The 14,255-nt window shown below is 43.4% G+C and overlaps 1 protein-coding gene across 6 annotated transcripts in view; it reads right to left on the reverse strand.

The window, feature by feature from the left end:
- Positions 1 to 2,627: 2,627 nt before the first annotated feature.
- CARMIL1 (capping protein regulator and myosin 1 linker 1) overlaps positions 2,628 to 14,255 on the reverse strand; it is a 196,000-nt gene continuing 184,372 nt past the window's right edge. For 2 of the 6 annotated variants that reach the window (XM_074876791.1, XM_074876800.1), the window contains 4 exons: positions 12,475 to 12,708; positions 9,615 to 9,749; positions 6,857 to 7,003; positions 2,628 to 3,682 (listed from right to left, as the gene is read on the reverse strand). In XM_074876791.1, coding sequence (XP_074732892.1) covers positions 3,546 to 3,682; positions 6,857 to 7,003; positions 9,615 to 9,749; positions 12,475 to 12,708 — 653 coding nt within the window. In that variant the 3' untranslated portion in view covers positions 2,628 to 3,545. The remainder of the gene's footprint in view (positions 3,683 to 6,856; positions 7,004 to 9,614; positions 9,750 to 12,474; positions 12,709 to 14,255) is intronic. The other 4 variants (XM_074876808.1, XM_074876819.1, XM_074876828.1 and 1 more) reach the window with 3 other exon arrangements.

Consider the following 14,255-nt stretch of genomic DNA (forward strand, 5'->3'; position numbering starts at 1 on the left):
TTTACTACTATTACTGCACATCAGGGAATACTTGAAAATGCTCAAAATCTATCAGCCAGATTTCAACCTCCTTTAGTAGGGAGTGGGAAGTAGGTCCTGCAGACATGGTGTAGAGCTGTCTGAGCTCACGCTGGCACCTGGCAGGCAGCCACAGCCCTTCTCCAGCACACCTCAGATAGGGAGGTGCTCCTGCTACCTACATCATGGGTGAAATTCCTCAACAACAAAATCTGAAAATCAGATTTAGAAGCAGAAAAGGGCAGGGCAGCTCCCTCCAGGAGAGCTTCTCACCCCTTTTTGCCAAGGCTGGATCAGGTAGGTGCAGCTCTGCCCAGAGATGCTGGTGCTAGGACCCCTTCCAGGGCAGCGTTTCTAACTGGGTGACCAGGGCTGCTGGGTCCTTCACTCTGATTTAGCCCTACAGTGCACGTGCTTCTTCACCTCCAAACACAGTGAATGCAATATGCAGCTGCTGTCTTGCCTGAGACCAGCCACAGTCCAGGGACCAAACCATTGTGTCGGATGTAACCCCAGCTGGACCCCATGAGCCCTTTCCGAGCAGCCAGACCGCACAGCACAGCCTTGGGGAGACGCCCTCAGCTGTGAGAAGGCGGCCAGTGGCATGCCCAGGAGCAAGCCACCTCTCCTCCCGCACCAACCTCTGCTCCTGTTGTCACCAGCATGGCTGGAGCTGCTCAGGCAGTGCCCGGTGTGGGATGACGAGGAACGCAGAGCCACTCAAAGGTGCTAGGGATGCCCTGGGAGAACAAGTAACAGCACTTTTCTTCTGTGGTACCTCTAGCTCATCTCTTTGTTCAGCCTCTCAGGAGCTCCAGGGATCTCCGTTCCTGGCATCCCACCAAAGCAGCTGAACGTGGCTCCTGGGCTCTGCCCCTCGCCCTCCCAGGGCAGCGCACGGCCCAGGACAAGCAGAGCATGGGGGACTGATGGCACAGCATCCGCAGGGATGCATTAGGCAGCAGGGAGGCAACAAGAGAAAGGAGGAGGGTTGCCCCAGCTGCATGTCTGCTTCAGAAGGCCTGCAGCTCATGGAAAGGCAGCACCTCCCCTGACCCCCGGAGCTGTGACCCTCCCAAACCTCACAGCCAGCTTGGCTTGGCACCAGGGTACACTGGTTGTTACTTCCCTGAAACACTGACACCCGAGGCCTCTATGGGCTCAAGATACTGGAAATAAAAGTCACTATTTCTCAAATGTAGAAGAGGTACAACAGGGGTGCTGTGAAGTAATGCAAATTCTTTGCAATGGGGCTGACAGTGCTGGGCTTGCCAGGCAGAAAGATAGTAAAGAAATTAAAATTATCGCTCCTCCCCACACCCAAAACCACACACATACACAAAACCAAACCCCAGGTCTCAAAGAGCTCAGACTAGCACACCCCTGAAGTCATTCCTCCACCACTCAGCCTGCCCACAATACACTGATGGCTGGAATAAGGACTGGAAAGGCTTTCCATGACTAATATGGAAAACCACTGCTGTCTGATGAAACCTTTATACTCCATCAGACAACTATTACAGCACTACAGCTTTCCTCCTTGTGCTTATCAGCACAAACACATACTTTCTCTACTGCATTTCAGACATCTTTGGTTTACTGATACCAGGGTGATGGGCACACACTATTGCTGTGTTTTCTCATGGTGAGACCAGGACAGTGTAACTGGCAAGAAGGGCATCAAGCACAAGTAAGAGAAATCCTCAGCAGTTGGAAGTTACTTATTTTTTTAATTAATACCATAAACCTTGCTGTTAATTTTCTTCAATTCACAAAACCAACGAATCCAGCAATCCTTCCTGTATACTTACACTTCTCAGATAGCTGTCTTCTCCATGTACTATGGGAATAAAAATTGCAGTTTGTTTATGACCGGATTATTTTTCCTAATATAAGCATCTCAAGTTTTCCTTTGCCATTTGTCTTTTGTTCTCACTGATGCCAAATAAATCCAGAATATATGTATGTGAAAATGAAGAACTTTCTTCATGATTTTAGATGAGTGCAGAATTTCAAGACCGTGCAGACCCCAGGTATGAACCCCCAGCCTTCAGGACCTCCTTCCCACAGCCTTGAAGCCTACTTATGAGATGTAAACTCTACAAAGTGCTTCCAAGACGTTTTGGTAAAAAAGGCTAGTGTTTTGACTCAGCAGTCCCTTTACACAGCAATAGAAGTGGCAATAGCTGGTACTTGCACAGGGATCAGACAGAAGGTCACTTGACAGACAGGTATCTGAGCATTTCTATCCAGGTGAGAAGCCGGAGTAGGGCCAGGGAAATTGCCCTTGGGAGACAGTTACCAAAACAATTCTGTTCTGTCCCATGGAACCAAAATAGAGAATTCAGATAGCAGGTGTTTCTGGCTCATGTGAAGGCTGCTTTACTGAAGATCTTGGGAGGAGATTAGCAAAGAGATCTTCTTTCAGCAGTTTTATGAAGATAATGTCTATGTGTCCCTTCCAGCAGGAACAGACATTTTACTAGAAGCAGAAAAAGATTATATGGGTTTTGTCTTAACTGCACACTTTGTCTACCTGACACAATGCCATCATTCAAAGAGCAGAGATTGTCAGACCACAAATAGTGCTGTAAAAACAAAGACTAGTATTTCAGTTGTAAAATCATTTTTTATTGTTACAAATATACATATGAATAAAATCCCTTCAACCTGTAATGTAAGTGGGTAGCTGTGAAATTTGCACCCCCTCCCTCAAAAGCTGAAATGTTTTTACAGATGTTGTACTATTTTTCTCATAGAATTACACATTGAAAGGAAGCTAATATGCAGACAGAACTGAGGAATGCCTCTAGAAAACACCAATATTAATAAAATTTCAATTGCCCTCATTCCAATCAACTATATACATTAATATATGAATGTGGAAGCATACCATGATTATACGTCATCCAAATCCTTCTCTGTTGTGCTTTTTGACAGTACACAAATGTAAGCGTTGGAGCTTTATGTACAGTACGAGAACAGGAAGAAAGAAGCTCCCTATGGGAGAATGTAAAAACCATACCCAAGCATTTAATATATATAATCTATACAAATTATTTTATTAGTGTGCTCTTTTAATATAATTACAATGTGCAATTGCATACCGCAAGAATATATTTATAGGTAAGTCACGTGCAGATTTGACACATTTACATTCAGCAGTACAACACATTACCTGCTGTACAGTGTATTAGTGTAAGACAGTGTCCAGTTAATTTGCTTTGCTTTCTAAATGCCCTAATGCAGGGCACTCTTTGTAGCTGCTTCAGAGAAGTTCAAGTAGAATACATGAAAGAATCGCTGGCTTTAGCAAAGGCGTAGAAAGGAATGTCTGTGTTGTATAGAACAGAAATTAAGGACCGAATCAATGCCAAGTGAGTGCACTGTAAATCATGATTGGAAGATCAGGTTTTCTGTATGGAAATGTACCTGTGGTGAAAGAGCAGCTGGCTAGAAGGGCTGTTGATTGCTGTACCCTGATTGTTATAAAAAGCTCTTGCGCTACAAAGCACTTGTACTGATTGCTAAACAAAAATAAAATCTTTATCTGCTTCTTCGCCAGAGTCACTGGACTTGCTTCCCTGATGGCCGTCTTTACTTAAGGACCTCTGCTTCAGTTCCTGGAACTCATGAGACTGCTGCCCAGGGCTTCTTTTTGCAGCTGTATAAAATAGAAATAGACTTTACTAATTATTGTAGAAGAGAGAGGAAGAAAAATCATTTAAAAAGAAGTCATTCACGCACACAGGACCCGCTCCTGCTCCCACTGAATTAATTTACACTAGTGGGAGTAGCATAGGTTCATTAATTCTTCATTAATTCAAAAGGTGAGAAAGAAGAGAGAGAGTTTGAGCCAACTTTATTCCACTGTTGGTTGGCAAGCAGGTGAATTTGAAATATGAAACTCAGTACTTCACTGTGACATGCATAAACATTACAGTTAGAAACATCCTGGAGACTTTCTTCTCATCACACCACTTCAAAACCAGAACAGCATTCTTTTTTTCCAGCTGGGCTGGCTTTCAGACAACGCACTCCTGACTGCTCAGGTGGATATCCTCGCTGGGCACCCAGCGGTGCACATCGCAGGCAGGCCTGTCTCCCTGGCAGGACACATTTATACTCTCCCTTTTGACTCAGCAGCCTGAATCAGGACAGACAGTCACCTTTGTATCCAAGTGACCTGAATTGCTGCTCCCTGCCCCACCAGCACTGCCCAACGCTTGCCCTGTTCCCTGATGGGGGGGACACTCGTGGCTCCGAGCCCAACCTGCACCTCTTCCAGCTGAGACCACGGGCTCCGTGCCTTGCTGTGTTCCGCAGTGGAGAAGGCAGAAGGACATATCCACTTTCCATGATCTAAATGCAAACAGTACCCATTTTGTTTGCCCAGAACTCTAAAATCTTGGTAAGGCCAGGGATTTCCCTAAACCTCCAAGTTTTGAAATAAATTGAGAAGGTGGTTGTTAAATCTTGTTAAGATTTCTGATCTAACCAGTGGTCTACAATTGCTATGGTAACAAGAGAGTTATTACACAGATCGATGGGGATGACGTTACACAAGGATGGATAGCTTTAGAAATCTCATAGTTCCAGTTAAAATGAACCTTTAAACACACAGTGGCCCTTAAATGGGACTTCACTGCAAGTCATCTCACTTCACCCCCACAAAATTAAACATTACAGTTACGAGACCTTCTTTGCTCCACCATTTCAGATAAGGACACCCAGGCTTTGGTTTGCACTGGATCCTTGAGCCTGTTTGCATTTGAGTATGCATCTCTTAAGAAGGCCCCAGCAACCATGGTAATAAAAACCAAAGCACTACCTCCCCTTCCCTGTGTGCCCCTCCCCTCCAGCCTCACCGCTGCAAGGGACAGCCTGCCCTGTCACCAGCGTGCAGCTCCAGCCACAGCAGGGACAGGCAAGCAGCAGGCTGCCGCTGAGGCATCTCCGTGCCGTTTCAAATTGTGCCAGGCTGTGTTAGGATCTGTCAGGAATGCGGAAAATGCAGAGAGGAATCCCGAGGGAGCCGCTGAGCTGCCTCAACAGGGATGCTCCCTGTATCCCTGGGGGCGCAGCACGACTCCCCAGACAGCACTGGTGTGTGCCAACAGGCTGTGAAACGGGGGACAGAAAGCTCTGGCTGGTTTTCGTTTGGCACAGACATTGCCTGGCCTTGGATCACTGCCGTGACGAAAGCGGAATGGGCACATCCAACGCGCATCTTGCGGAGACCCACCTCCGCACACCTGGCACATTTGCTACCCAAATAGTTCTCCTGAGTCCAACATACCCAATTCCTTACTTGTGCTAGCCAAAATACAGGAGGAAATGAAAGCCAGCAGCTACATCTTCACTGTGTTCTTATCCCAGCTTTGCAAGTTGGGAAAGAGGAGGAAAGGATTTTGAGAAAGGTTATTAAAGCTGTTTAATGGAATTGGGGAGGATTACGATACCTAAATTCTGTCCAAAAAAATCTGGGCATTTCCACCTTCCCAAACACCACTGCTTCTCAAAGAAATAGATGCCTGGAAATTTTTGAGTCATTCTTGATACTTGTACCTCCTAGTAATTACATGGCCTTTGTCTGGCCTCCATTCACTCTTCAAACAAAACCCAGAACACATCCTGCAGCAGCCATTTTAGTTTATGGTCTGATAAATCAAGACAGGTAGTTTGCCCCCAAAATGCCTGAAAAATATCAGGCATTTAAGTCCACGTACTGCAAAGCAGATTTCTACCTCAAGATCTAACCCTTGTCCTGATGAAACCATACACAAGTGATCTGCGTAGATCTGCAGCAGCATCTCACCTTTTGAAACTTACTTTATCAGAAATACCTTAGAACGAACTAAAATATAGTGATTTGATTATGATAGGGAGGAGAGATTCCAAGTTTGGATAGGCTAAGTTTGATTCTACAATACGAAAAGGAAATCAGTTTATACATTTTGGGCTGAGGATGTTAGAAAAGGGATACACGATGTCTTATAAATAGAAAAACTGCGGGTAAATGTAATTGCATAAGATGTTCAAATACCTCATTTTTTAATGAGAAAACTTCAGAAAAAAAGTAATTTTGAATTATTGTTTAAACAAACCAGTTAAGAGGTAAGGAGAAGCAGATAAACACGTACCATTTGAGAACAGGAGCTTTTATATTTTAAAAACACATAGATCAACCAAGCATTTTTATAGCCTACTGAATGAGTTCACTGTAAGTCAAAGTCGCTCTTCGTGAAGCACAGCTGAAGCGTGCAGCACAGTGCTGGGTTTGGGTTCTTTTGGTGTTTTTTCTGTTTGTTTATGAAGTTAAAAATCAAAGTACTGTGTCAAAATATTCTGATTTCACCAGTTCTCAAATGGTTTTTTGGTGATGTACTGAAACGGGCACTAACAATATTCAGGTTGGAATGTATTTTGAAATACTACAGTGCACACATCTTAAAAAGGAAAGGTATGTAAGCACACAAAGCAGCAGACAGTCTACCTGCAGCGTACTTACACGGCAGCATGCCAGCACCACTGCAATGAGCAATCGTGGTTTGTCACGAGCCCTCTTCTGCAGAGGGGCTGCAGGTGCTATATGGCACTGGTCATTGGTGTTGCCAAGAAGGAAAAACGCACACACATTTCTTATCTGGAAATTTTTTCAGGCCATGTAGTTCCCATGGGGACAAAAAGAGGATCAGCATCCCATGAGACTTTTACCTTTCTCATTATCCAATGACAAACCCACTTCCTTTTGTGGCTTCTTTGATATTACTGTTTCTTAACAATTGTTAGTGCCAGTTATCAAGCATTGTCTTGATGAAAAATGAAAACTTCTAACCAGAAGTTGGCTGTGCCTTCCTCTGCCCAAGCACATTAGCTTCCTCTTCTGCACTGGTAGAATACTGCCCCGAAGTGGTTTTCACGCTGCCAGATGGCTTGGCACAGTCATGAGCCGTATCTCTTTTCTGACAATCTCCTGTTTGCTCTAGCAGGGAAAAGGATTCATTTATACCCCTAAACTGTACTGTAGGCCCACGTCCAGAAAGTAATATAAATAATTTCACTTTTTCATCCCATTTAATCAATTGTTCAAAGAGTAGCAATCAATATGCCAGATGCTTGCTTAAATTTAGTCCAGATATTTGCATATGTTGGTAACTGCAGCCTGATCTTACAGGTATGCTGTGTAAAGAATATTTTGAGATTATCCCACAAAGTACAGTTAAACTCATTAACATAAAGTAATTTCATAATCAAGTATCATCTAATTTTCAGCTTTCTTTTGCAGGAGATAGAATTGTTTACCAACTCAGGCAGATTTGTAGTGATTTACCAGTTGCAGAAATAAATTGAGCACGCTAGCCTGAAAGGTGGCAGAAAGCAAGGACAGAGGAATGACTGAGTGAGGAAGTAGAAATAAAGAAATAAAGTGATAAAGAAAAACCTGAAAAAGAATAAAAAATAAAAGAAACAGAACTTACTTTTTCCTGAACAATTTTATGCAAAGCATAGCAGCTCCCTAAGGACCTGGAAATCCAATTTTAGCCATTCTAAACTATTACTGATAAAAATATGTACAGTGCAATGTAGTGGCAACTAGAAAACCCTGTGTTTGGCCAAGTTGTCTGTGGAGGTCTGTCTAAGGGAGCAAGGAGTGAGGAAAGCACAGTGTCTGACCCCTTTTGCGTAAGGAATTGCAAACAAACACATTTTTAAAAATAGAGCGATTGCCCCTCTTCTCACATGACAAACTGCAAAACCTTGAGAAATCTCTGCTGTGTTAGAGATTGCTGTAACACAGAAGTATTGGAGTTATGATCCCATATTCCCTGCTTCTCCGATATGTCCCCTCTCATGACAGGCATGTAGCACAGAAATGTTGAGGTTAACCTTACATTAAAATGTACCTGCAACAAGTCCCATGTCTTTGTGTTTCTCTTGTTATGTAGTAACAAGTTCTTTCTCGCAGTCTGGTGAAAAGCTGGTGAGGAAACAAGGACTCTAGCATATGCGGTTATCAGACAGCAGCTGAGAGTCTGTTGTGGCCAGAGCCTTTGACTGCCACCATTTGCAACACGGATGGCACCAGTGTAGTGACTCTGATCCCTAAGCCGTAGCCCAGTTCACCTGCCTCAACAAAGGCTGTGATGGGACTAAAGGCAGGAGAACAAAGAGGCTGTATTCTGCCTCGGGCCCTCATAATGCCACAGCCCCCCGGGAGGCACTTCAGACACCCTGCTGACTCTTCCGGACCCTGAGCCACAGACTACAGCAGCTTTTGGCAACACAGACTGTCTGAACTCTAGGCCCTTTCCAGATACAGGAGAGGTCCTTGGGTGTGTCATGTCCTGCTAGCTCTACACAATTCAGTCAGATTGTGGTGGTTCCACTGGGCTACCTTTACGGCACAAGAGCAGCCCAACGACATCACACAGGTGGCTGACATGAGAATCAAAACCTGTAGACAAATACCAACATGGGCTGACACACGGTCACCAAATAGTAGCCACCACAGCAACAATTCTCCAAGCAGAGCAACACCCAGACTGTGAGGTAAGTTGTTTCATAAAGGAAATGGTAGTTTTAGGAGACAAAGGGAGAAGCTTCTCAAAATACACCTCTGAGCCATCCTGCTTGGGGATGGCTTTGCCCCTAGAGGGGGTAACAGTGGGGTCTGTGGGCAGCACAACTGCTCAGTCTTCACAATCCGATGTTACGTATCTGCCTTGACTGTCTGCCCCACACTACACAAGCTGCTGGCAGAGTGTGAAAGGGCACACAGCTTAAGTGTCTTTGTCTCACAGCTTAAGTGATCGAATCACCTTGGATGTCTTTCTTGAGGAGAGTCCCAGGAAGGAATAGGTCTCACTCCCCAATTTCAAATGCTGTCATTTGTGCCAGCTAACACCACATTGAGCAACATTTCTGTGACTACTTCTCCATGTATCCTATGCTATCAGAGGAAGCCTTAGTTCTTCTAAGAGCCAACTGTGAGCAAAGAAATGCATCAGCAGAAGTAGAAATCCAGTGCACACATGAAAAGCAGCAAAGACAAGGCAGCAGCTTACTGCTGTGCGTAAAAGGCACCAAGCCCTGCCCTGGCACACAGAGACTCATTGCCTGAGGAGGTGGTGAACCCAGGCACATGCATCGAGCCCACAGAAAGGAGGAGTACAAACAGAGCAACAGGCTGGCTACAAGGAACAAAGTCATGGCTGCCCCCCTGGAAATGTGCTGAACCACAGAGCTGCATTTCACATTACTGTGTGTGACCAATACCAATTAGCATCTCAATTCAGACCAAATTAAACCATAATATACACAATGCAAGAGTCCCTTAATTGTTCAGCTACGTTATTAATACCAAGGGATTCATCTTTCACTTGGTTTGATCAAAGGAAGAAAAAAATATAGAGCACCAACCCATGGGTGGAGAATACGAGGAACAGGTGACAAGATACACTTTCCTTGCTCTTTCTTCCTCCAAATGAATAACCCTCTTCCCTTCCAAGTGAAAACAAATCCGGGAACGACGACACATTAAATTCTAGGAGAGGACAAGCACGCTGGAACAACAGCTATAGCAACACTCCTACCTTCTTGAGAAAATGATCTGATTGAGGGGCTGCTCTGACCATCCTTTTCTTTATCAGAAGGAACCTTCTTCAGCACAGGTGGAAGCAAGGCAACTTTTGGGGAACTGGGGCCAGAGGGAGACTCCGGAGCATCCTCTGTGGAGTACCATGAATAAAAGGGTGAGAAGTTATATTTCTACTGTAGCTCACAGAAATGATGCTGTTATGATGGGCCAAACCTCAACACAATACACAAACAACAAACAGATAGAATCTGTGTCAGAAAAAGAAGGATTCCAGAATTTACATTATGTCAAGAGAATGCATGATGGCCCTCAGTCCAGGTGAAAATATTTTAATAGCCAAAGCAAAGATCTCAATTTCAGCTTTTTTAACATGTACTGTTATTGTAGCACAAACTGAAATCTGATGGGACCAACCCAATTTCCTGCAAGACATAAGTATGCAATTTGTAAGAACAGCTGAAAATTATTTTGGATGGATTTTTGGAATTATTTGTGCTATTTATATTTTTATTATACTGAAACACAATGAACTGATCAATTTAGATGTCCTGTTTCACAGTTGTAAGGCATAAAAGTGAACCAGGGAAACAAATTTCATAAATAGCCTACAGAACTCCGTACTTCCAAGAATATATTGCCAGTACATAGCATCTGCAAAGATTTCCTAAATAATAAAAATACTTCATCTTCTAGACTGTGAGGAAATCTGGAACTTAAATTCAAATCCATAGTTTAAACCATCTGGATATCTTTTTTCTCTAAAAGGCTGACTATGTGTTATGTATGGCAAGCTGACTACCATTTTTACAGTCCGCACAGGAAGACCTTTTCAGTCTTACACTAGGCAGCCTTCGTTTGGACAGTAGAGAAGTACAGCTACAACGGATTACTTAAACTGCTTGTATGTTTGCTACTCAGGGAGTAAACAGTGGCATATGTATGCAACAGAGGAACTAGGAAGATACATTAGTATTGATAGAAGGAAAAAGGAACTCAGAGTATCACCTGTATTGAATATTTGTACAATGAGTAAATTCAGTTGTATACTGGAAATTAATATGAATTTATCTCAGTTAAGGAGTCACCACAAAGGAGTCAATCTTTTTTCTTTCAGCATAGGAAAGTGATGACCTTTCAAATGCAACTGGATCTGAACAATTCTCGGACCTTCTCCATGCTTTTGATGTGCCTGTGAGGCCAGTTGTTTTGGGAAGCTTGGTATCAACATATGGATGAGCACAATGCTTGGCAAACACAGCTATAAATTTCTGAATTAAAGCTGTTCTGTGCTTTATTGAGGAACCACTTTCGGTCTTTGATAATTTATGGACATCCGAGCTGTGCTCCTTCGCCCTCAGATTACTTAGTAAAAATTTGCTATTATTAGTTTGGCCACACTGCTGGAAACAACAGTGGGAGCAAGAATGTACAAATAGAATTACTGCTTGACTTCTTCATCACGTTGTCTGGGCGTGCTTAGCCAGCAGGTTGCTACAAGTACTAGGATAGAAGTTAGATAGCAACAGAGATGGTGCTGCTTTTACTGCCACCTGAGGATCTGGCCTATTACAAGTAAATATTAATCAATCTCGGTGTTAAATCCGCAGTATGCTCTCTCTGCAGGAAACAGGAGCTAGCAGAAAAAGATAGCTCAGGTCTTTCTGATACCTAAGATTTTGAGATAACACACTGCCATATTTTACAGATTAAGCACCACCAAATATGCTTTCCTATTGTATTAATCTTTGTGAGCATCCCACCTGACACCTCTCACTTTTATGACAATTTCTAAAATGGTCGACAAAATAAATCTGAAGCCATCTAAAACCTGAAGGTGATTCTGTATTTGAACAACATTCTACCCACTGGAGTGCAGAGACTGAGTAATGCTCAGGTTACTCATTAAGGGCAGGGAAGAGGCTGTGATATCCCTCTGCCCCCTTGTCCTCGCTAGAAATGACATAGTTCTAAGGTCAACAGTGAGTATGGTGAAAGCCCAGAAGTCTGCGAGCTCTTACAAATGGCTATGCTCACATTTTTCAGTCATTAGCAATTAATAAGTTGTATTTGCCATAGCTACGGGGGGGAGTCAGTAACTAGCCTTTTAATTCCTCTCAACTGCAGTGGCTGTACTTCGGGAAGAGGGGGTTGTGACATTGGCATATTACATAGAGGACAGAAAATGTATGGGAGATCTGCTGAAATACCTCTCACTATTGGAAACCCTGAGATAATATCTGGGCAGGAGGTTAGGACAGAGCAGAAATTAATAGTCATTCACCTGGCAGTCTTGCAGGGTTATAAAAGCACAGTTAGAATTATTTCCAGTCAGAAGCAATAAGCAAAGAAACAAAGGCAAAACAAGGAAAAACCAGTGAGACACAGACGGTTTGTGCAAGTTATTAAGAATACAGGCATTTGCTTGAGGGGCTAAGAGCAGCCTGCCAGAAAACCCCAAGGACTTTAGTATTTAGAGCCAGGTGTTTAGAGAAAATACAGTTATTTTTGTCAGTGCTACTACAACAGGGCTTTGATGCTGAAGTAGCTTTCTGTGCTCACCTTTTCCATGGAAGCAGGCTAACTCAAAACAGCTCTGCTGCTGCTGCTGCTATTGCTTCTCCTCAGGCTTTACTATTGCGGATCACAGATTAAACCATTTTAATAAGTTTATTTGAATTAGGGCAGAGGGAGGTGGAAAAGGAGGATGCAAGTCAAGAGCATCTTGTCTGAAGTACCTCTTCCTCTACATTTAACTGACTGAAGGATGTGGCCATGGGTGCCTCCTCCATAGCCCGCCCAAACACCACTCAGAAGTACCCAACTGGGGATAACAAATGCCCAGAGGAGCTCCTCACCAGTACGAGAGGCAGAGCGTGGTTTCTGTGGCACCGTGGGTCGTCCTGCCAGGCTGGGCTTTGTTGACTGCAGTGGGGGTTTTGGGCTGGTCGGTGTATTGGAAGAACTTCTTGTCTTTGCACCAGTTTCTGCCTTTGGTTCAGCTTTTGAATTTTTTTCTGATGATGCTGAGATGGAGTCACCTTTATTCGAAGCAAACCGACTCTCTGGAAGGGCCTGCTGGAGTTTAGGCACTAAAATAAATAGACACATAAAATAAAGTCTCCTGCAACACAGAAGGCTCTGTGCACAGATATGCACGTGTGGAAAATACCATCATTAGCTGCTGCACTGCCGTGTGAGAGGACCCCTAATACTTCATTCAAAATCACTGCAAGAATATAATCTATAACTGCTAGTTCTTACACATGCTAAGCTGCATAATTCAATTGCCTCAGAGGTGACAGCATCTCCCCCCTTTTTAATATATTTGGGGTGATAGCTGGCTGGACCTTATTCTTCCTTCATATTTCTGGGACCAGATGGTACAGCCCACCTGCGGAGAAAGCAGCGATGGATCAGTGGAAAAGCAGCCTTTGGCTGTTTTGTGCCTCTACAGACAAAAGGTTGGGTATCCAAGATCAACAGAGAAATCCTGGCCCAGAAAATAAATCCCAAATGTGTGATCAGCAGGCTACATCTTTTTATTTGTTGCTTTTTGCAAGCTCTAGAGGAGATTTTGAAACTTAGCTGAGATCAAAGTATTCTTTATATATTTTATCTAATAACACTGTATATGTATTATGGTTTCCACACATTGGCAAGTTTATCAACATATTATTTATCCCAAACAAAGACCAAGGTATTTACAGATACAGCTACACTGACTTCCAAGCAATAAATCAGTCCTCTCTAGCTGTGCAAGTTGGTAGAAAGACTGTTGGACTTGAGGTTGCAGACAAGAAAAATGTCTGCTCTACTTTCCTACTCTGCAGCTTTCAGAAGGTTGAAAGCTTGTATGTAGCAGACGTAATGATCATCTTGCAACCTGTATGTTAGCTTGGGACTTTCAACAATTGTCACATCTTTATTCTTGGAAAAGAATTACAGACTAACTGAAATTCAGACTGGTAGCCTTGGTACTTGGCAAAGCCAAGTATGTGCTCACATATGTTGACTTGACCTACCTACCTGCTATATACATTCAGAAATTCAACTTGTTACAAAAGTGCTGAGCACGGACATTTTAATGGCAGTGGGAGGGAGGGGAGTGTCGATATAGTTTGTTGCAAGCCAATCTCCAATACATTTCTCCAGCTTATGTAGCTGTTTTTCAGCCCAGCGGGAGTTAAAACTCTGTCAAACTATCATAGAGCTGTGTGGCACATATATATTTGTCTGAGTGCGTGACAGGGAGAGTCACTACGCATGCAATAGACTTTCATGCTGCAAGTCAAACAGCAGGACACCTTCTCCACCTGTGCACGCGTGTGCATACAAAAAAAGCAAGCAACATCCAGACATGAAGCAAGGAATAAAAAAAACATCCCTTATTCTCCTTCTGCATCACTATCTATAGTTTTCTTGTAGCAACATCAAGCAATTTTCCATTAACTCTCTTGACGTCCTAACCTCAGGCCTTCTAATACTATTAGAACCCAGTAAGTTAAAATAAATTAAGCCACAACAAAGACAAACTATAGTCACAACAGTGAAGAGTGGCCTTGGGGAGCTCTCAAGCAAGAGTGGTAAAGAAAGAATTGACATCTGGAGGCCAAAAGGAAGGGGCATGCACAGTGCA

Source organism: Strix uralensis, chromosome 1 (assembly GCF_047716275.1).
Source record: "Strix uralensis isolate ZFMK-TIS-50842 chromosome 1, bStrUra1, whole genome shotgun sequence".
Taxonomy (NCBI): domain Eukaryota; kingdom Metazoa; phylum Chordata; class Aves; order Strigiformes; family Strigidae; genus Strix; species Strix uralensis.